This window comes from Piliocolobus tephrosceles, chromosome 7 (genome assembly GCF_002776525.5).
Source record: "Piliocolobus tephrosceles isolate RC106 chromosome 7, ASM277652v3, whole genome shotgun sequence".
Lineage (NCBI taxonomy): Eukaryota > Metazoa > Chordata > Mammalia > Primates > Cercopithecidae > Piliocolobus > Piliocolobus tephrosceles.
Window position 1 is genome coordinate 41,329,466 of NC_045440.1, and position 22,899 is coordinate 41,352,364.

The 22,899-nt window shown below is 38.9% G+C and overlaps 1 protein-coding gene across 5 annotated transcripts in view; it reads left to right on the top strand.

Moving 5' to 3' along the window:
• Positions 1-22,899, top strand: part of HOOK3 (hook microtubule tethering protein 3) — a 165,070-nt gene that overhangs the window by 23,957 nt on the left and 118,214 nt on the right. For 3 of the 5 annotated variants that reach the window (XM_026453993.2, XM_026453990.2, XM_026453992.2), the window contains exons 3-5: positions 5,844-5,916; positions 9,288-9,338; positions 20,272-20,404. In XM_026453993.2, the coding sequence (XP_026309778.1) occupies positions 5,844-5,916; positions 9,288-9,338; positions 20,272-20,404 (257 nt within the window). Of the gene's footprint in view, positions 1-5,843; positions 5,917-7,673; positions 7,969-9,287; positions 9,339-20,271; positions 20,405-22,899 lie in introns of those variants that run through there. The other 2 variants (XM_026453991.1, XM_026453994.1) reach the window with 2 other exon arrangements.

Genomic DNA, 22,899 nt, shown 5'->3' on the forward strand with positions numbered 1-22,899 from the left:
TAAGAATTAAAATTACTGGGCTTTTCCTTTAGCTTCAGCTATGACTGGTACAAAAAGTTATAAACAAGTAAATGTGTTACTGGCAAATTAAGGAAGTGATTTTGTATATTTTCTTTATGAGAAGCTAATAATAGCTTCTTACTCATGAAGAGCTTCCCCAGTAAGATTACCATTTGTTATTTACATATCTATGCAGAACTGTCATCTCTTAAGAGTTTTGAGAAAGTTACCTTTATATTGTTTTATTCTAGCCTGCGACCATTAATTAAGGGATCTTTAGAAAACATTACTGAAATTGTGAAGTACTTACGGCAATGGAAGCTACAGCTAGATGCCTGCGTATATGGCTTCAGAGTTTACTAGGGAAAGTAATATTGAATATGAGAAGGCTAAAGAGTACCATTCTTGGTATACTTTGCCTGAGTAGTAAATTGGAAACTTATTAAGTGCTGTCCCTTTAACCAAATTTACTGAGAAGCTGCTATGTGCCAGCCACATAGCAAGGATAGCAAGGAACAAGAGGAAATGCCTGCCCTTCATGAACAGGAAGGTCATAGAATAACAATGACGCTGGTCTTTTTCTACTTGTGACCTATAGAGCATGAAGGGGATAATTAGCCACAGGACCTTCGTGTTTTACTAGAACTGGTTATGTGTTGAACTCTCCTGATCTGTTTTAACAAAAAATAATTGTACTATCAACTCTGACAGTTAACTGTCTGATTGAGCTTGGGAAAATTACTTAATTTCTGAGTCTGATGTTCCTTAACTATAAGGATAATAATACCTACCTTCCCTGCAGTGCTTTTGTGAATGTGCAGTGCCTGGTTCAATGCCTGGTATGTTGCTGATATAATACAGATGTTACTGGTGTCATACATGGTGTACATGATAGTAGCGACTGATTTTGTTGTCTACCCTTCTGAGCTCAGACATGATCCTTAGGTTTTGATTTGGTAGTCTTTTAAGGAATAAGCAGGCTGTATCATGATGCCTGATTTGAAACATTGTATTTGAACTTCTCTGAGTTCTTTTATTCATAAGATGTATTACTCTATATTGTACATGAAGTGTTTTATAACCTCGGAGATCTTGGAGTATATAATTTCTTGGACATTTTAAATATTTTTTTTTTTTTTTTTTTTTTTTTAAGTAAGGGTCTTTCTAGTGAGAGAAACACTAAGTCCTTCAACTGAGTGAACCTGACTTGCCGCTCAAGTGGTAGGTTCTGGTGGGTTCATGCCTTTCTTTGGCTTTGGATGGTCATCAGCTGCAGGGCACCAGATTCATGTGTGAGTCTTTTTTAGTTGGAAAGCAATACTTGATTGCTAATGATTGTGCTTTTTAAGTGATAGCTTTTTAGGTTAAGGATCAAAAATAATATTGATTTTTTTTTTACTTCTGAGTTGATTTTTATAACTCTTTAATGTTTTAGTAGAAATTACTTCAGTTTTTCTTTTGATTATCTATTTTTCTAAGTTTTAAGCAAAGAGAACACTTTTGGGGGATGTCTGTTTCTTTGATAAGTCAGAGAACCTGAGAACTCAGTTCTCTCCTGACCAGTGTGGTCCCTAAAGTCCTGTGTGTCCTCCTTGCAGCCCCTATCCTTTTTGCTGCATATAATTGGACCAGGAATGAAAAAAGAGACTCTCTGGATCATTGAGGTTTTCCTGGGGATTTAGAATTGGGACTGAATGACAGCTGGTCTTCAAACAAATTGCTTGGACTGAAGTGATACAGGCTTGGAACATACCTGCAGCCATTTTTAGTATTGTTTATGGAGAAATAGGAAAAGGCTGGTCTATGGAGAGAAAATGGATGGATAGGAAGATGGATAGAAAGAAACAAAGATGAAAGTCAGTATTGTCCAATACTTGGTGAGGCCCAGCTATCTTTAGTACCATAACATCAGTGATCTTACAGTAACTTGCCTTTTTTGCATAAGTTTGCTCAAATTGGTTTCTTTTAATAACACAGAAGAACCTCAAATAAAGTAACTTAAAACAAAAAAAGCCAGGCGCGGTGGCTCAAGCCTGTAATCCTAGCACTTTGGGAGGCCGAGACGGGAGGATCACGAGGTCAGGAGATTGAGACCATCCTGGCAAACACGGTGGAACCCTGTCTCTACTAAAAAATACAAAAAACTAGCCGGGCGAGGTGGCGGGCGCCTGTAGTCCCAGCTACTTGGGAGGCTGAGCCAGGAGAATGGTGTGAACCTGGGAGGTGGAGCTTGCAGTGAGCTGAGATCCCGCCACTGCACTCCAGCCTGGGCAACAGAGCGAGACTCCGTCTCAAAAAAAAAATAATAAAATAATAAAAAAAACAAAAATAGATGAGTATGATTATCCATGTGCCAAACAATGAAGTTAGCTCCCTTTCTTACACCATGCACAAATGGATTATAGACCTAAATGTAAGAGCTAAGTTATATAAAACTTTTAAAAGAAAACATACCAATAAATCTTCATGACTTTTGATTAGGCAGGAGCCTCTTAGATATGACACAGAAAGTTCAGGATAGATAAATTGAACCTCATCAAAATTTAAAACCTTTAATCTGGTATAGTGGCTCATGCCTGTAATCTCAGCATTTTGGGAGGCCAAGGCAGGAGAATCACTTGATGCCAGGAGTTTGAGACCAGCATGAGCAACATAGTGAGACTCCATCTCTCCAAAAAAAAAAAAAAAAGAAAGAAAGAAAAAAAATTTATCCAGGCATGGTGGTGTGTCTTACCACTAGCTACTCTGGAGGCTGAGGTGGGAAGATGACTTGAGCTCAGGAATACAAATACAAGGTTATAGTGAACTCTGATCATGCACTTCACTCCAGCCTGGGCAACAGAGTGGGAACCTATCTCTTAAAAAAAAATTAACAACTTTGTTTGCAAAATATGCCATCAAGAAAGTAGAAAGACATGGCCGGGCACAGGTGGCTCAAGCCTCTAATCCCAGCACTTTGGGAGGCTCAGGTGGGCGGATCACTTGAGGTCAGGTGAGGTCAGGAGTTCAAGACCAGCCTGGCCAACATGATGAAACCCTGTCTCTACTAAAAAAATACAAAAATTAGCTGGGCATGGTGGTGCACGCCATGTAACCCCAGGTACTTGGGAGGCTGAGGCAGAAGAATTGGTTGCAGTGAGCTGAGATTGTGTCACTCTACTCCAACCTGGGCAACACAGTGAGACTCTGTCTCAAAAAAAAAAAAAGAAGAAGAAGAAGAAGAAAGTGGAAAAACAGCCTACAAAATGGGAGAAAATATTCAGATGTCATATGTCTCTTGGCTGGTATCCTGAATATTAAACAGAAAACCAAAACTCTTACAATTCAATAAAAAAGACAACAGTTTTTCAATGTGCAAATAATTGAGTAGGCTTTTTTTCCAGAGAGGATATACAATGGCCAACAAGCACATGTAAAGATGCTCAGCATTATTAGCCATTAGGGAATTGCAGATCAAAACCACCGTGAGACACCGCTTCACATCCACTAGGAGGGCTATAACTAAAGAGACAGATAATAATGAGTGTTGGCAAGGCTGTAGAGAACATACATTGCTGGTGAGGATGCAAAATATGCCTTACATTTTAAACATGGGACCCATCAGTTTCACTGCTAGGCATATACCCAAATGAAACAGATGTCCACACAGAAACTAGTACAGCAGTGTTCAAAGCTTCATTATTCATAATGGCCTCAAAGTGGAAATAACCCAAGTTACATCAGCAAATAAATGAATAAACAAAATGTGATACATCTATAAATGGAATATTAATTAGCCACAAAAAGGAATGAAGTACTGATAACATGCTGTAATATGGATAAACCTTAGGAAACATGCTGATTGAAAGAAGCCAAACACAAAAGACCACATAGTGTATGATTTTATTTATATGAAATGTCCAGGATAGACAAATTCATAGAGACAGAAAGTAGATTATTGATTTTCAGGGGCTGGAGAGAAGGGGAAACGGGAGTGATGGCTAATGGAGATAGGGTTTCTTTCTGGAAAGATGGAAGTGCTCTAAGACTAGATTGTGGTGATAGGTGTACCACTCTGGCTATACTAAAATGCATTGTCTACTGTAAATGGGTAAATTGTGTCATGTGAGTTATTTCTCAATAAAGCTGTTTTTAAAAGTAAATAGATAATGAAGTTAATATGTTATCCAGTGATATGATACAGGCTTCAAAAATAATCATAACAGATTTCTATAGAGGTAACTTAGTTGTAACTTTTAAAAAACATGCTTATTACCTAAAATAAATACAGTTTTCTTTTTTCATAATAGGTAAAAATTCTGAATATCATGTTGCTTCATTTTAAGCTAATTTGAATGAAATTTAATACTGATTGTGTATTTATCAGTATGAGTTACAGTAAAAGTTGAAACATATGTTTTTTTCTTAACCTATCAGTCTCATTGTCTTTCTGTTTTTTTGAGGTGAATAGAGACAGTTGTAGTGTTATGGAAAGATTTTTGGACTTAGCAATTGCTCAAGCAGGACAAACTTAGATGTTCTGTCTGTGGTCTTAGATAAATAATTTAATTTTTAGAGGATCAATTTCAAAACCTGTAAAATGAGGCTCATGCTGGGTTTGAAAAGTTTTGTCCTCCCTCCCTCCCTTCCTGCCTTCCTTTTGTTTATTAGAAATATGGGAAATTTTCCCATAGAAATTTTTCCTGGGAAAATATAAAGGATATTCAGATTCTATCCTCGTTTCGATGTGTTTGTCCACACTGGTGTTTTAAATTTTTTAAGTCTTTTGCAAACAACTGTGGTGTTCAGATGTGTCCAAAGCCTAGTACTACATCTGAGAAAATAGATTCTCAGTTTATATTACTTGAATAAATCGGAATTTAGTGATGTTATTGGTGACCTTTGATGTATTAGGTGATGGAGTTCAGTGAAATATTAACTGAAAAACTTATTTTAACTTTCTTTATATATTTATCAGTTTAAAGACTGTGTCATTGGCCAGGGGCAATGACACAGTCTTTAAACTGCACTTTGGGAGGCCGAGGTGGATGAATCACCTGAGGTCAGGAGTTCAAGATCAGCCTGGCCAACATGATAAAACCCTGTCTCTACTAAAAATACAAAAATTAGCCGGGCATGGTGGTGTGGTCCTATAATCCTAGCTACTTGGGAGACTGAGGCAGGAGAATCGCTTGAACCTGCGAGGTAGAGGTTGCGGTGAGCCGAGATCACACCATTGCACTCCAGCCTGCTTGGGTGACAGAGCGAGACTCTGTCTCAAAAAAACAACAACAAAAAAACAACCAAAAAATGTGTCATTAATTATGTGTTAACAGTCAAATTGACTTTTAAGAGAATCTGCAATTATGGTAGATTCTTGACTGTTTTGTTGTTGGTGGTGGTGGTGGTGACCCTTCTTTTTGAGACAGGGTCTCACTCTGTCGCCCAGGCTGGAGTGCAGTGGTGTAATCTCAGCTCACTGCAACCTCTGTCTCCTGGGTTCAAGGGGTTCTCCCACCTCAGCCTCCTCAGTAGCTGGGATTACAGGTGTGTCCCACCACACCAGGCTAATTTTTCTATTTCTAGTAGAGACAAGGTTTCACCGTGTTGGCCAGGTGTTGTCTTGAACTCCTGACCTCAAGTGATCCGCCCACCTCAGCCTCCCAAAGTGCTGGGATTACAAGGTGATCCACCACACCTGGCCAACTTGACTGTTACTAACATGTAAAGTTATTTAGTGGCTAATATGTGTCAAATACATTTTTATGTTGCAGTTAAGTGATGATACGTGATAAGATTCTATTTTCTTTGTTTAGCTTGATAGCTACATGATCTTAATATGTAAACTTTTTCTTATTTTGCAGAGATCCTGCATATTTTGATGAAAATTGGCTAAACAGAATCAAAACTGAAGTAGGAGATAATTGGAGGCTAAAGGTATTTTATTTTTCCATCTGTTAAATCTTTAAATATTTGTATGTGTATAATATCTGTTGATTTTTTTGGTCTGATGTATCTGGTGAGCTTTAGAAACTTAGGTAGCCTGCAATGAAATAATGTAGAATTGAAGATTGAACTCACCTGGAGTTGTGCGCCTACGCATAACATAAGTTAGTAATGCATAGCGACCAAGGGCATGGAGCCAGTGTGCCTGTGTCCACATCATAGATCTGCCATTTACTATCTATGGGGAAGTGTTGTGACCTTCCTTTGCCTTGGTTTCCCCATTTGTAAAATGAGGATTAATATAGCTTCTGCCTCACAGAAATGAGTTATTATGCCAAGTACTTAGAACAGTACATATGGTAGTTATAATAAGATAATATTGATCATTATTAACTGTATCGTAAACACTCAGAGAATGAAACATTTCCGTTTCCTTCCTAGTAACCTTTAAGTATTTTACAAGCTTCTTTAACCAAAACTTACAATAAGAAAAAAAGTTTACATTACAACCAATTTCCTACCTAAATGTGTGTGTGTATGTAGCTGAACAGGTTTTTGCCCTTATGTTAGGCAGTGATGTTTGCATTTTATTTTTAGAAATGTTTGTTGTAATCCACTAAATTATTTTTTTAACTTTATATTTTGGTTTTTGTTTTTTGAAGTGGAGTCTTCTCTGTCCCCCAGGCTGGAGGGCAGTGGTGCAATCTTGGCTCACTGCAACCTTTGCCTCCCTGGTTCAAGTCATTCTCCTGCCTTGGCCTCCCAAGCAGCTGGGATTATAGGCATCTGTCCCCATACCCAGCTAATTTTTGCATTTTTGTAGAGACGGGGTTTAACCCTGTTGACCAGGCTGGTATCAAACTCCTGATCTCAGGTGATCCGCCCGCCTTGGCCTCTCAAAGTGATGGAATTACAAGCATCAGCCACCACACCTGGCCTATATTTTGAAATAATTATAGATTCACAAGGAGTTGCAAAAAACGTGTACTAAGAGGTTATGTGTACCTTTTACCCAGTTTCTCCAGTGGTAACATCTTGCATAAATATAATACAATATCAAAACTAAGGAACTGGCATTGGTACAGTCCATAGTTTATTCAGATTTCACCAGGGTTACTTGCACTCTGTGTTAGTGCGTAGAGTTCTGTGTAGCTCTGTCTCATATGTAGCTTCGTGTAACTACCACCACAGTGAAGACCCAGAACTATTCCGTCACCACACAGCTTCCTGTGCTGCTTCTATAACCACATCCACACCACCCCTAATCCCGTGCAACCTGTAATTTGTTCTCCATCTCTGTGATTTTCTTAACATTAAATTGATTGTTATGACCCAGTAGTTTTCATGTCTGACAGTGGAGAAACCTGCAGCCATTTCTTTTTGATACAGACTGGTCTGTATCAAACCAGACTGAGGGAGGAGAATCACTTGAACCTTGGAGGCAGAGGTTGCAGTGAGCCAAGATGGCGCCACTGTACTCCAACCTGGCGACAGAGCGAGACTCCGTCTCAAAAAAAAAAAAAATTAGGTTTTTTGGCACGTGCCTGTAATTCCAGCTACCCTGGAGGTTGAGGCATGAGAATTGCTTGAACCCGGGAGGCAGAGGTTGCAGTGAGACAAGATTGCGCCACTGCACTCCAGCCTGGGTGACAGAGCAAGACTCAGTCTCCAAAAAAAAAAAAAAATTTTTTTTAATGTTACAGCATGTTTAAAACAATTTATGATGTTTAAAATAATGCTACTAATCATTTTGTGTCTGCTTACTGGCTTAATCAGAAGGAGTTGTATATTTCCTCCCAGCAGGCACACAGATAGATATACATACCCACATATGCTGTCCCCAGGGTCATGAGTAGGGCAGTGGTAGTATATGGAGACGGGTAGAAAAGTTTACCATAGTCTTAACATTCAGGACTGAACTTCTTATTCTCTATACTTTATTTTATGCTATACTTCAATTTTATGATGCCATTGATTAAAGACAAGATATACGACCGGGCACGGTGGCTCACGCCTGTAATCCCAACACTTTGGGAGGCCAAGGTGGGTAAATCACCTGAGGTCAGAAGTTCAAGACCAGCCTGGGCAACATGGTGAAACCCCATCTCTACTAAAAATACAAAAATTAGCCAGGTGTGGTGGCAGGCGCCTGTAATCCCAGCTACTCAGAAGGCTGAGGCACAAGAATTGCTTGAACCTGGGAGGCAGAGGTTGCAGTGAGCCGAGATCGCGCCATTGCACTCCAGCCTGCCTGGGCAACAGAGGGAGACTCTGTGTCAAAAAATAAATAAATAAAGATAAGATACAGCTTTTTGTGATGTGATTTAAAAAACTACCATTTTAAATGAATGGTAGTTGATTTTCAAGGCATTTTAATTTCAAACATTAAAAATATGGGAAAATGAACATCCTAGAATGAAAGAGATAAAGCATATTATGCATTTTCCATATCTACAAATTTTTATAGACATTTAAGCATGTTAATTTTATGAGACCTGTAAAAATAAATAAGCAAGTTTTCAGCTTATTTTCTTCCTTACAAATAAATATGCCTTTAATTAAGTACTGGATCACATTGCTGTCATTCAGGCTCTTATTTGAAAGCCTCAGTCCCTACTAGCTTGTTTTCTAGGATGTCTCAACTACAGACACCAGCCAGGGACAGCTAGATCAATAAAATAATCAATAGAGCTATATCACATACCCATTTAACCTAACATAAAACTGTATGAGTTGGGTCAAACAAAAAGAAAAAATTATAGTTTACAATAAATAGGGCAGGTGATTCTGCCCATTCTTCACCTAACATGGCTCATAAACATTTACTTTGATGATCAACTGAAGAAACAGTAGTTTTGTTATTTTTTTTTCTGGTAGGGGAAGAATTTAAAGACATTATACTTCATGGGTTATTTTAAAGAGATTTTACTATATTTTGCTTAATACTCTCTTTAGAAGTTAATTTCTATGTAGATGCAGTTTGACTTTTCTGGGGAGAATAGCTCTGAACTCAAGTCTTCATTAAGGATGGCATATTTTTACTTTACCCACAGAAGACCTAAATAATTTAATCTTATCGTTAAGTCTCGTTCAGTTACCCTCCAGTTGTTGTCAGTGTGGTCATAACATTGAAAATTCTACATAATTGGAGACATAATTTGTTTTATAAATCTCTTGGATTATATAAAGCCATAATAGTACTTTTTGATGATGATGATAATTCAAATATGCCTTTGAATTTTATTTTTTAATATTTATTTATGATTAACTGCAGTGATTGGTTGGCTCAGAAATTTTTTGTGTTAAATTATGTTTTCATCTGTCATGCCTTTTACCCAGTTGTTTTCTGTCTCTTTAAACAGATAAGCAATTTAAAGAAAATTTTAAAAGGAATCTTGGATTATAATCATGAGGTAAAGACTTTTTTCTCATTCTGCTTAGAAGTATTACTATAGGATAGTTTAATTTTATAATTTCAAGTTAAGGAAAAATTGCTTTCAAAATTAATCATCAGTTTGTCCTTCATTTTATAATTTCTATAATAGGATGATGGTTCAACCAACCATCTGTGAGTCAGTTAATAGATGGATGATCCTTTTCACTGTATTATGGGTAGTTTGTAAATGATTACTAATTAATGTCAAATTTTACTTTATGTCATCTATTCTGTCTTTTCTTGTGAAGATAGTTTTAGAGTTCATGCACCATTGTCTGCTTTCATTTTATTCCTTGGCAAACCCCCCATCCCTAGATGAACTCGGTTTGTCCTCTGAGTCTGCATCAGAACAGTCATTGCTGGGGAAGAAATCAGGCAGTGGAAATAACTGGTTTTACTTTAAATTTCACAATCAAAGATGCCATATGGACACAATACCATACCCTAATTATTTCCCTACTGTGTTTTCCTGCAAGCTTACCTGCATTTAGTACCCATGTTTATACCCGTAGCACGGATCTTCCCCATCTCAGTAAGTGACCCTGCCATTCACCATAGTACTCAACCCCAGAACCTAGAAAGCCTCCTACAGTCCTTCTTTCTTCTAATATCATCTGCAAGACCCATTAGTCAAACCTTCAAAATAGAGCTTTCTTCAGCTGTGTGGCCACCAACTATGCCAAGCCATCATTCACTCTTATAGGTTACTAAAGTCTTGCTGGTGACCCTGATTTCACTGTTGCATAATTTTTAAAAATTTAAAGGTGATCTCATCAGTCTCCTTAAAGTCCTCTGTGGTTTCTCCTTGCATTGAGAATCACATCCACATTCTTACCATGAACGACTTCCTAACTACTTTTCCCGCACCTAAGGCACTGGAGCCACATCCTCTCTTTCTGTGCCTGGAATCTGCCAAGTCCTTTTCTTCCTTAGCCTTTGCCCCACTGCTGTTGCCATGTGCAGTGTTCTTCCCTCAGCTCCTGGCATTTCTTGCTCTTGCTTATTTGAACTTTCTGTCACCTCCTTACAGAGAATTTCCCTGAGCATATGCTGTCTCAGCCAGGACCACATTCACCCCTCAGCCCCATTTACTCAGTCACATTACCCTGTTTATTCCCTTTAATCCTGGCCATATCAGCAGTCTCCTTATTTGTTGGTTTATTTGGTTGTCTCATCCCATTATACTCTTCTCTTCTTTTTTTTTTTTTTTTTGAGACGGAGTCTCGCTCAGTTGCCCAGGCTGGAGTGCAGTAGTGCCATCTTGGCTCACTGCAAGCTCCACCTTCTGGGTTCATGCCATTCTCTTGCCTCATCCTCCCAAGTAGCTGGGACTACAGGCGCCCACCACCACGCCCGGCTAATTTTTTTGTGTTTTTAGTAGAGACAGGATTTCACCGTGTTAGCCAGGATGGTGTCGATTCCTGACCTTGTGATCCGCCCGCCTCGGCCTTCCAGAGTGCTGAGATTACAGGCATGAGCCACCGCACCCAGCCTTCTCTTCTCTTTTTTTGACAGAATCTCGCTGTGTCGCCCAGACTAGAGTGCAGTAGCGTAATCTTAGTTCACTGCAACCTCTGCTTCCTGGGTTCAAGCGGTTCTCCTGCCTCAGCTTCCTGAGAAGCTGGGACTACAGGCACGCACCACCATGCCCAGCTAATTTTTGTATTTTTGGTAAAGACAGGGTTTCACCATATTGACCAGGCTAGTCTCAAACTCCTGACCTTGTGATCCACCAACCTCGGCCTCCCAAAGTGCTGGGATTACAGGCATGAGCCACTGTGCCTGGCCTCCCCATTATGTTCTTAGAGCCATGAAATGAGGCCGGACCCAGACCTGATGTAGTCATTGGTACATCCCAGCCCTCAGGACAGTGCTATCACACTGCAGGCACTCAGAGTTTCCTAATCATGTCAGATAAATATTAATTTCCAAGAAAAACATATTTAAGATACATGTAAGTGCGAACATAGGGTTGGTATTAGACATGTTGACAAAAAGTGTTTTTTTTTTTTTTCCTTCGTCCAGAAGTGCTTACATTTACTAGATCTTTTGGGCTTAGAAGAAGTGATCGGTTTTGTTCTGAGCATCATGCCTATTATATATATATATAAAAAAAAAGTAGTTTTAAAAAAAAGTATTACAATAAAAAAGAATAGAAAATGTATGGCATTGAAGATAGTGATGCTGTTTCAGAAGTGTCATCCTGAGCCAACTCTTTCGCTCAGTGGAAGCCACCCAGAGGAAGTCTGAGCCATTATCCTCGCCTCATACACGAGAAGCCAAGGCACATGTGCATCTCTTTCTCTTCCCCTCTTGTAATTTTTCTTTTTTTCCTCCCCCTCACCCAGCCCCCTGACATTTTTGGGTCCTAGGCCTACTGGTGTTACCTGTAGCCCCACATAGCATCCCCTAGCCTGAGCGTGCCTGAGAGGAAGAAGAAATCCAGTCTCTGAAAATGGTGTGGTGTCTTTGGAACTTATGCCCTTTTAGAAACCTAATTATATTCATTACTACATGATTAGGAGAAAGAGTTGGAGCATGAGTAAAACTAAAATTAGTATGTGTAGTTGCAGTCATCATTATTTCATAGTAGGCAAAAATTGAATATAACCCAATGTCTAACAATAAGAAAATTATGAAACATTTTGTAGGACAAATGCCATTCAGCTATGAAAATACATATGTATAAATATTCTTTAATAAGATAAAAGTGTGAGATTGTATATGCCATATGATACCAGTTTTACGTGAATATACATAAATGTGTTTATAAAAATGTATATGCAGGTCCACAATTTCAGATCGCAATCCTTTAGACCACATTCGTTTTGGAATCCAGAGTTTTTCAGATTTTTAGAAAGGTAACATGATGCATACACCACATATTGTGTAAATACCCCAGTGGGGCCTGGGGTTACACCATTATTCCATTATATTAACATTTCTGCAGCAAAATGTAAGATTATTCACTCTAGGATAAACAAGAAGAATACATTCATGGTTCTGTCATTACCTTTCACCCTCCTCCTGGGAATTCCTTTGTCTTTCTCCTGTCTTATTTTGTTTGCTGAATTCTGTGTATTTCTTTTTTCTTGGTTTGCTTTCATGTTTTGGTAGAGTCCATTTTCCAGTGGCATCTTCAGAAAAATACATGATAGATACTTATTTTAAGCCCCACAAATCTGAAAATAATCTTAGTTCTCTTTACACTGTGGTTGAGTTGAATATGGAATTCCAGGTTGGAAGTCATTCCTCCGTATTTTGAAATCATTGCTCCATGCCCATGCCCTCTGGCTTCCAGTGCTGCTGCTGACATCTCTCATGTGGACTCCCACTCCCTGTTGGTAACTTGTTCACTTTCTGGAACCTTTTAGGTCCTTTTTATCTCCATGTTCATGCTGCTGTGCTTTGGTATGAGAAGGAGTTTTTTTGTTGTTTTCTTTTGTTTTATTGTGCTTGGCACTTAGCACACCCTTAAAGTCTGAATGCCTGCTAGCTTTAGTTTTAGGAAATTTTCTTCTTATTATTTATTTTATCTCATTTATTTGGTTAGTTAGTTAGTTTACTACTTTATGTTTCTTTACTTTCTCTATCCTCTTTCTGAACTATTTAGCTATTGAACCTCCTGGGTTAATCCTTTAATTGTCTAACCCTGTCTCTCCTTTTTTCTCTCTTGTGTTTTTGCTCTACTTACTGAGATAATTATACACCTTGTTCTAGCTTGCCTGTTGAATTTTTCATTTCTGCTATCATATTTTTAATTTGCAAGAGCGCTTTTTGTTTTCTGAATATAACTTTTATATCCTGTTCTTGCTTTATGAATATATAGTGTCTCTTATCTCTATGAGAATATTAATCATAGAAGGTATTTTTTACTTTCATTTTTAAAAAAATTATTATACTTTAAATTCTGAGATACATGTGCAGAATGTGCAGGTTTGTTACATAGCTATACACGTGCCATGGTGGTTTGCTACACTCATCAACCCGTCATCTGTATTAGGTATTTCTCCTAATGCTATCCCTCCCCCAGGCCCCCACCCCGCAACAGGCCCCAGTGGGTTATGTTCCCTCCCTGTGTCCATGTGTTCTCACTGTTCAGTTCCTACCCATGAGTGAGAACATGCAGTGTTTGGTTTTCTGTCCTTGTGATAGTTTGCTCATAATGATGGTTTCTGAGCTTCATCCATGTCTCTGCAAAGGACATGAACTCATCCTTTTTTATGGCTGCATAGTATTCCATGGTGTATATGTGCCACATTTTCTTTATCCAGTCTATCATTGATGGGCATTTGGGTTGGTTCCATGTCTTTGCTATTGTGAATAGTGCTGCAATAAACATATGTGTGCATGTGTCTTTATAGTAGATTGATTTATAATTCTTTGGATATATACCCAGTAATGGGATTGCTGGGTCAAATGGTATTTCTGATTCTAGATCCTTGAGGAATCGCCACACTGTCTTCCACAATGGTTGAACTAATTTACACTCCCACCAACAGTGTAAAAGCATTCCTATTTCTCCACGTCCTCTCCAGCATCTGTTGTTTCCTTACTTTTTAATGATCACCATTCTAACTGATGTGAGATGGTATCTCATTGTGGTTTTGAGTTGCATTTCTCTAATGACCAATGATGGTGAGCTATTTTTCATATGTTTATTGGCCATATAAATGTCTTCTTTTGGTAAGTGTCTGTTCATATCCTTCGCCCACTTTTCAATGGGGTTGTTTGTTTTTTACTTGTAAATTTGTTTAAGTTCCTTGTAGATTCTGGATATTAGCCCTTTGTCAGATGGATAGATTACAAAAATTTTCTCCCATTCTGTAGGTTGCCTTTTCACTCTGATGATAGTTTCTTTTGCTGTGCTGAAGCTCTTTAGTTTACTTAGATCCCATTTGTCAATTTTGGCTTTTGTTGCAGTTGCTTTTGGTGTTTTAGTCATGAAGTTTTTGCCCATGCCTATGTCCTGAATGGTATTGCCTAGATTTTCTTCTAGGGTTTTTATGGTTTTAGGTCTTACCTTTAAGTCTTTAATCCATCATGAGTTAATTTTTGTGTAAGGTGTAAGGAAGGGATCCAGTTTCAGTTTTCTGCGTATGGCTAGCCAGTTTTCCCAGCACCGTTTATTAAATAGGGAATCCTTTTCCCATTGCTTGTTTTTGTCAGGTTTGTCAAAGATCAGATGGTTGTAGATGTGTGGCATTATTTCTGAGGCCTCTGTTCTCTTCCATTGGTCTGTATATCTGTTTTGGTACCAGTACCATGCTGTTTTGGTTACGGTAGCCTTGTAGTATAGTTTGAAGTCAGGTATTTTGCTGCCTCCAACTTTGTTATTTTTGCTTAGGATTGTCTTGGCTATACTGGCTCATTTTTGGTTCCATATGAAATTTAAAGTAGTCTTTTTCTAATTATTTGAAGAAAGTTAGTGATAGCTGTATGGGGATACCATTGAATCTATAAATTGCTTTGGGCAGGATGACCATTTTCACAATATTGATTCTTCCTATTCATGAGCATGGAATGTTTGTTCGTTTGTTTGTGTCCTCTCTTAATTCCTTGAGCAGTGGTTTGTAGTTCTCCTTGAAGAGGTCCTTCACATCCCTTGTTAGTTGTGTATTCCTAGGTATTTTATTCTCTTAGTAGCAATTGTGAATGGGAGTTCATTCATGATTTGGCTCCCTGTTTGTCTGTTACTGGTATATAGGGATGCTTTTGATTTTTGCACATTGATTTTGTGTCCTGAGACTTTGCTGAAGTTGCTTATCAGCTTAAGGAGATTTTGGGCTGAGACGATGGGGTTTTCTAAATATACAGTCATGTCATCTGCAAACAGAGACAATTTGACTTCCTCTCTTCCTATTTGAATATCCTTTATTTCTTTCTCTTGCCTGATTGCCCTAGCCAGAACTTCCAACACTATGTTGAATAGGAGTGGTGAGAGAGGACATCCTTGTCTTGTGCCGGTTTTCTAAGGCAATGCTTCCAGCTTTTGCCCATTCAGTATGATATTGGCTGTGGGTTTGTCATAAATAGCTGTTAATATTTTGAGATACATTCCATCAATACCTAGTTTATTGAGAGTTTTTATCATGAGGGGATGTTGAATTTTATCGAAGGCCTTTTCTGCATCTATTGAGATAATCGTACGGTTTTTGTCATTGGTTCTATTTATGTGATGTATTACATTTACTGATTTGAGTATGTTGAACTAGCCTTACATCCCAGGGATGAAGCCGACTTGATGGTGGTGGATAAGCTTTTTGATGTGCTGCTGGATTCAGATGGTCAGTATTTTACTGAAGATTTTTGCATTGATGTTCATCAGGGATATTGGCCTGAAATTTTCATTTTTTGTTGTGTCTCTGTCAGGTTTTGGTATCAGGATGATGCTGGCCTCATAAAATGAGTTAGGGAGGAGTACCTCTTTTTCTGTTGTTTGGAGTAGTTTCAGAAGGAATGGTACCAGATCCTCTTTGTACCTCTGGTAAAATTCGGCTGTGAATCCATCTGGTCCTGGGCTTTTTTTGGTTGGTAAGGTATTAATTACTGCCTTAATTTCAGAACTTGTCATTGGTGTATTCAGGGATTTGCCTTCTTTCCTGGTTTAGTCTTGGGAGGATGTATGTGTCTAGGAATTTATCCATTTCTTCTAGATTTTCTAGTTTATTTGCATAGATGTGTTTACAGTATTCTCTGATGGTAGTTTGTATTTCTGTGGGATCAGTGGTGATATCTTGTTTATCATTTTTTATTGTGTCTATTTGATTCTTCTCTCTTTTCTTCTTTATTAGTCTGGCTAGTGGTCTGTTTTGTTAATCATTAAAAAAACAACCAGCTCCTGGATTCATTGATTTTTTTTTTTTTTTTTGGAAGAGTTTTTCGTATCTGTCTCCTTCAGTTCTGCTCTGATCTTAGTTATTTCTTGTCTTCTGCTAACTTTTGAATTTGTTTGCTCTTGCTTCTCTAGTTCTTTTAATTGTGATGTTAGGGTGTCGATTTTAGATCTTTCCTGCTTTCTCCTGTGGGCATTTAGTGCTGTAAATTTTCCTCTAAACACTGCTTTAGCTGTGTCCTAGAGATTCTGGTACATTGTGTCTTTGTTCTCATTGGTTTCAAATAACTTACTTATTTCTTCCTTAATTTCGTTACATACCCAGTAGTCATTCAGGAGCAGGTTGTTCAGTTTCCATGTAGTTGTGCAGTTTTGAGTGAGTTTCTTAATCCTCAGTTCTAATCTGATTGCACTGTGGTCTGAGAAACTGTTATGATTGCCATTCTTTTGCATTTGCTGAGGAGTGTTTTCCAATTATGTGGTCAATTTTAGAATAAGTGTGATGTGGTGCTGAGAAGAATGTATATTCTGTTGATTTGGGGTGGAGAGTTCTGTAGATGTCTATTAGGTCTGCTTGGTCCAGAGCTGAGTGCAAGTCCTGAATATCCTTGTTAATTTTCTGTCTTGTTGATCTGTCTAATATTGACAGTGGGGTGTTAAAGTCTCCCACTATTGTTGTGTGGGAGTCTAAGTCTCTTTGTAGGCCTCTAAGGACTTGCTTCATGAATCTGGGTGCTCCTTTATTGGCTGCATATATATTTAGGATAGTTAGCTCTTCTTGTTGAATTGATCCCTTTACCATTATGTAATGGCCTTCTTTGTCTCTTTTGATCTTTGATGGTTTAAAGTCTGTTTTATCAGAGACTAGGATTGCAACCCCTGCTTTTTTTTTGGTTTCCATTTGCTTGGTAAATCTTCCTCCATCCCTTTATTTTGTGACTATGTGTGTCTTTGCATGTGAGATGAGTTTCCTGAATACAGCACACTGATGGATCTTGACTCTTTATCCAATTTGCTAGTCTGTGCCTTTAAATTGGGGCATTTAGCCCATTTACATTTAAGGTTAATATTGTTATGTGTGAATTTGATCCTGTCATTTTGATGCTAGTGGTTATTTTGCCCGTTAGTTGATGCAGTTTCTTCATAGTGTCAATGGTCTTTACAATTTGGTATGTTTTTGCAATGGCTGGTACCAGTTTTTCCTTGCCGTATTTAGTGCTTCCTTCAGGGTCTCTTGTAAGACAGGCCTGGTGGTGACAAAATCTCTCAGCATTTGCTTGTCTGTAAAGGATTTTATTTCTCTTTCGCTTATGAAGCTTAGTTTGGCTGGGTATGAAATTCTGGGTTGAAAATTATTTTCTTTAAGAATGCTGAATATTGGCCCCCACTCTCTTCTGGCTTGTAGGGTTTCTGCAGAGAGATCCACTGTTAGTCTGATGGGCTTCCCTGTGTGGGCAATCTGACCTTTCGCTCTGTATGCCCTTAACATTTTTTTCTTCATTTCAACCTTGGTGAATCTGATGATTATGTGTCTTGGGGTTGCTACTCTTGAGGAATATCTTTGTGGCATTCTCTGTATTTCCTGAATTTGAATGTTGGCCTATCTTGCTAGGTTGGGGAAGTTCTAGATAATATCCTGAAGAGTGTTTTCCAACTTGATTCCATTCTCCCTGTCAGTTTCAGGTACACCAGTCAAACATACGTTTGGTCTTTTCATTTTGTTATTTATTTATTTATTTATTTTTGAGATGGAGTCTTGCTTTGTCACCCAGGCTGGAGTGAGTGCAGTGGCACGATCTTGGCTCACTGCAACCTCCACCTCCCAGGTTCAAGCAATTCTCCTGTCTTAGCCTCACAAGTAGCTGGGACCACAGTCGCCTGCCACCACAACCAACTAATTTTTGTGTTTTTAGTAGAGACGGGATTTTACCATATTGGTCAGGCTGGCCTCGAACTCCTGACCTCAGGTGGTCCACCCGCCCCAGCCTCCCAAAGTGCCGAGATTAAAGGCGTGAGCCAGCTGGGCACAGTGCCTCACACCTGTAATCCAGGCACTTTGGGAGGCCGAGGTGGGCAGATCACGAGGTCAGGGGATCAAGACCATGCTGGCTAACACGGTGAAACCCCGTCTCTACTAAAAATACAAAAAAAAAAAAAATTACCTAGGTGTGGTGGTGGGTGCCTGCAGTCCCAGCTACTCGAGAGGCTGAGGCAGGAGAATGCCGTGAACCCAGGAGACAGGGGTTACAGTGAGCTGAGATTGCGCCACTGCACTCCAGCCTGGGCAACAGATCAATACTCTGTCTGAAAAAACAAACAAAATAAGACGTGAGCCACCGTGTCTGGCCACCAATTTCTTTTCTATCCTTTTAGGAACTGATTTTTGTATTGAAGGAGAAAAATTTAATCTGGTTGGTGGTATATTTCTATTCATTTAATTCAATTTGTTTTCCTATTATTTAGAATAAAACCCACATTCTTGACATAACTTATGAGGACCTAAGTGACATGCCTCCCCCATCCTGACCCCTGGACCTTGTCTTCCACCCCTTCCCCAGCCACACTGACCTTACTGTTCTTGGAGTTTATCAAGTGCATTCCTACCTCACAACTCTGCCCATCGTAACCTCTGTCTTGTATCCCCACACCTATAACTGTATGGTCTGCCTCTTCATTCCAGGATTCTGCTCAGTTTTAAACTTAGCGTAGAGGGCATCTTTGACTATCCATCTAAAACACCAATCCCTTGGGCAGGTGCGGTGGCTCACACCTGTAATCTCAGCACTTTGGGAGGCCAGGCAGGTGGATTACTTGAGGTCAGGAGTTCGAGACCAGCCTGACCTACATGGTGAAATCCCATCTCTACTAAAAATACAAAATTAGCTGGGTGTGGTGGCACACGCCTGTAATCCCAGCTTCTCTGGAGGCTGAAGCAGGAGAATCACTTGAACCTGGGAAGTTGCAGTGAGCCGAGATCATGCCATTGCACTCCAGCAACAAGAGCAAAACTCAATCTCAAAGAAATAAAGAAATAAAAAATAAAATACCAGAACCACTCCTCCAAAACTCCCAGTAGTTTTTCAGTGTAGAATAAACATACATTCAGAAAAGCATACAGTATGTGTACGTACATTTTAAAGGTAATTGTGAAGTCAGCAGCCATGTAACATAGGTCAGTTGAATGTCACCAGCACCTACCAGGGCTTGTGTTTACCTTCTTGATCACAACCTCTTTCCTCACCTCCTATCCAGGGAAAACCATGATTCTCAGGTTTTTAAATAATTATTTTCTTGTTTGTGTTGACAGTTTTACCACCTGTGTGTACATCTAGTTATAGGATGTTTAAAATTTTATTTTCTTTCATTTGCTGCATTATTTGCTTTTCTCTGAGTTTGCTTTCATTGTTTTTGTCTATTTTTGATGTTGGAGACTTCTCAAATATTTTAATGGTCCTTGATTGTTTATTGACATTTAAAAGTAAACCACTATTGAAAACTGATTGGAATCTGAGTTGGGGGTGCTTTTTGAGTGGTACATTTCACTGTAGGATTGTCAGGCAGAGACCTGCCCATTTGTCTGCATATGAATCATTTCAGGTGGGAACAGTCAATTTCCCTATAAAGAAATCCTTCATGCTCCTCCCTGACATAGGTATTTTGCTGCCAGTGTTTTGGCAATCAAATGGAGTGAAGGTGACTAGTAAGAATCTTACTGTTGGGGACATGAATTTATATTTAATCTCAGGTCTTTCTGGTGCCCCCTAGTTCATAACCTCTCTGTCTACTTCTTCAAAGAGTATACACCCCTCTCTTCTTGGAGTACTCAGTTTTGTTTTGTTTTTTATCTCGATGTACATGCCACATACCAGACTAGGAACTAAGTTGCTGTAACTCAAGATAGTTATAATTTAGGGTATGGTAGGTAAAAATAGAAATTGGGAATGAAATGGAACATAATCATTCTATCCTTGGCAGTGAGTTTCTGGTAAAACAAACTAACCTTGATCAAGTGTTTTTTTTTTTTTTTTGGTCATATAAATGTAAATGCAATTATAATCCTTTTATCTCCATTCAGATTTTAGGACAGCAAATTAATGACTTTACCCTTCCTGATGTCAACCTTATTGGGGAGCATTCTGATGCAGCAGAGCTTGGAAGGATGCTTCAGCTCATCTTAGGCTGTGCTGTGAACTGTGAACAGAAGCAAGGTAATTTGTTTCAAGTTCGTGTTTGCATTTAAAATAATGAAGGAAAGTATTGTTATATAAATCACCAGTACCAACAGTAACATCTGTTTAAGGCCACCCCCAAAGAATGCCATTTTCTACAGTTTTACTAGTAATTTGTTTTTAAGCTTAAATGAATTTTGCACATTAAAATAAATTTGATTGGGGTGATGTTTTTTCCTTTGTGCAATACCACACAATTCCTTGAGTAGATAATGACACTGAATGCAGTGAAATTTGCTGATAAATTGACAACATCTACCTAATCTGGAAAAAATGAGCAGAGACATACAGCAGTTTAATAGATATTCAGGTCTGCCTTCCCAACATATATCTGTAACAGATGCATTCAGCTTTTCCTTTTCTTTTTTTAGGCATATTGTATTTGGAAAACATTTGCAAGTTTGCCTCTGCTGTGGGGAAATAGAGAGGGAAGAGTATCACTATATGCAATCTTTAAATAATAAAAAGAAATTTTGAATTGGGTTTCCTACCCCAAAATCTGGTACACACTTTTCCTTAAGAAATTACTTCCTGACAAAGATCAGATAGTTGTAGATGTGTGGTGTTATTTCTGAGGGCTCTGTTCTGTTCCATTGGTCTATATCTCTGTATTGGTACCAGTACCATGCTGTTTTGGTTACTGTAGCTTTGTAGTATAGTTTGAAGTCAGGTAGCATGATGCCTCCAGATTTGTTCTTTTGGCTTAGTATTGACTTGGCAATGCGGGCTCTTTTTTTGGTTCCATATGAACTTTAAAGTAGTTTTTTCCAATTCTGTGAAGAAAGTCATTGGTCGCTTGATGGGGATGGCATTGAATCTATAAATTACCTTGGGCAGTATGGCCATTTTCATAATATTGATTCTTCCTATCTATGAGCATGGAATGTACTTCCATTCATTTGTATTCTCTTTCATTTTGTTGAGCAGTGGTTTGTAGTTCTCCTTGAAGAGGTCCTTCACATCTCTTGTGAATTCAATTCCTAGGTATTTTATTCTCTCGAAGCAATTGTGAATGGGAGTTCACTCATGATTTGGCTCTCTGTTTGTCTTTATTTTTGTATAGGAATGCTTGTGATTTTTGCACATTGATTTTATATCCTGAGACTTTGCTGAAGTTGCTTATCAGCCTAAGGAGATTTTGGGCTGAGACGATGAGGTTTTCTAGATGTACAATCATGTCATCTGCAAACAGGAACCATTTGACTTCCTCTTTTCCGAATTGAATACCCTTTTTTTCTTTCTCATGCCTGATTGCCCTGGTCAGAACTTCCAACACTATGTTGAATAGGAGTGGTGAGAGAGGGCATCCCTGTCTTGTGCCAGTCTTCAAAGGGAATGCTTCCAGTTTTTGCCTATTCAGTATGATATTGGCTGTGGGTTTGTCGTAAATAGCTCTTATTATTTTGAGATACATCCCATCAATACCTAATTTAATAAGAGTTTTTAGCATGAAGGACTGCTGAATTTTTTCAAAGGCCTTTTCTGTATCTATTGAGATAATCATGTGATTTTTGTCGTTGGTTCTGTTTATATGCTGGATTACGTTTATTGATTTGAGTATGTTGAATCACCCTTGCATCCCAGGAATGAAGCCCACTTGATCATAGTGGATAAGCTTTTTGATGTGTTGCTGGATTCGGTTTGCCAGTATTTTATTGAGGATTATTGCATCGATGTTCATCAGGGATATTGGTCTAAAATTCTCTTTTTTTGTTGTGTCTCTGCCAGGCTTTGGTATCAGAATGATGCTGGCCTCAGAAAATGAGTTAGGGAGGATTCCCTCTTTTTCTGTCGATTGGAATAGTTTTAGAAGGAATGGTACCAACTCCTCCTTGTACCTCTGGTAGAATTCAGCTGTGAGGCTGGGCGCGGTGGCTCAAGCCTGTAATCCCAGCACTTTGGGAGGCCGAGACGGGTGGATCACGAGGTCAGGAGATCAAGACCATCCTAGCTAACACGGTGAAACCCCATCTCTACTAAAAGATACAAAAAACTAGCCAGGCGAGGTGGCGGGCGCCTGTAGTCCCAGCTACTCGGGAGGCTGAGGCAGGAGAATGGCGTGAACCTGGGAGGCGGAGCTTGCAGTGAGCTGAGATCCAGCCACTGCACTCCAGCCTGGGCGACAGAGCAAGACTCCGTCTCAAAAAAAACAAAAGAATTCAGCTGTGAATCCGTCTGGTCCTGGACTTTTTTTGGTTGGTAGACTATTATTGCCTCAATTTCAGAGCCTGTTATTGGTCTATTCAGAGATTCAACTTCTTCCTGGATTAGTCTTGGGAGGGTGTGTGTATCAAGGAATTTCTGTGTTTCTTCTAGATTTTCTAGTTTATTTGTGTAGAGGTGTTTATAGTATTCTCTGATGGTAGTTTGTATTTCTGTGGGATCCTGACAAAAATAAGAAATGGTGAAAGGATTCCCAGTTTAACAAATGGTGCTGGGAATACTGGCTAGCCATATGTAGAAAGCTGAAACTG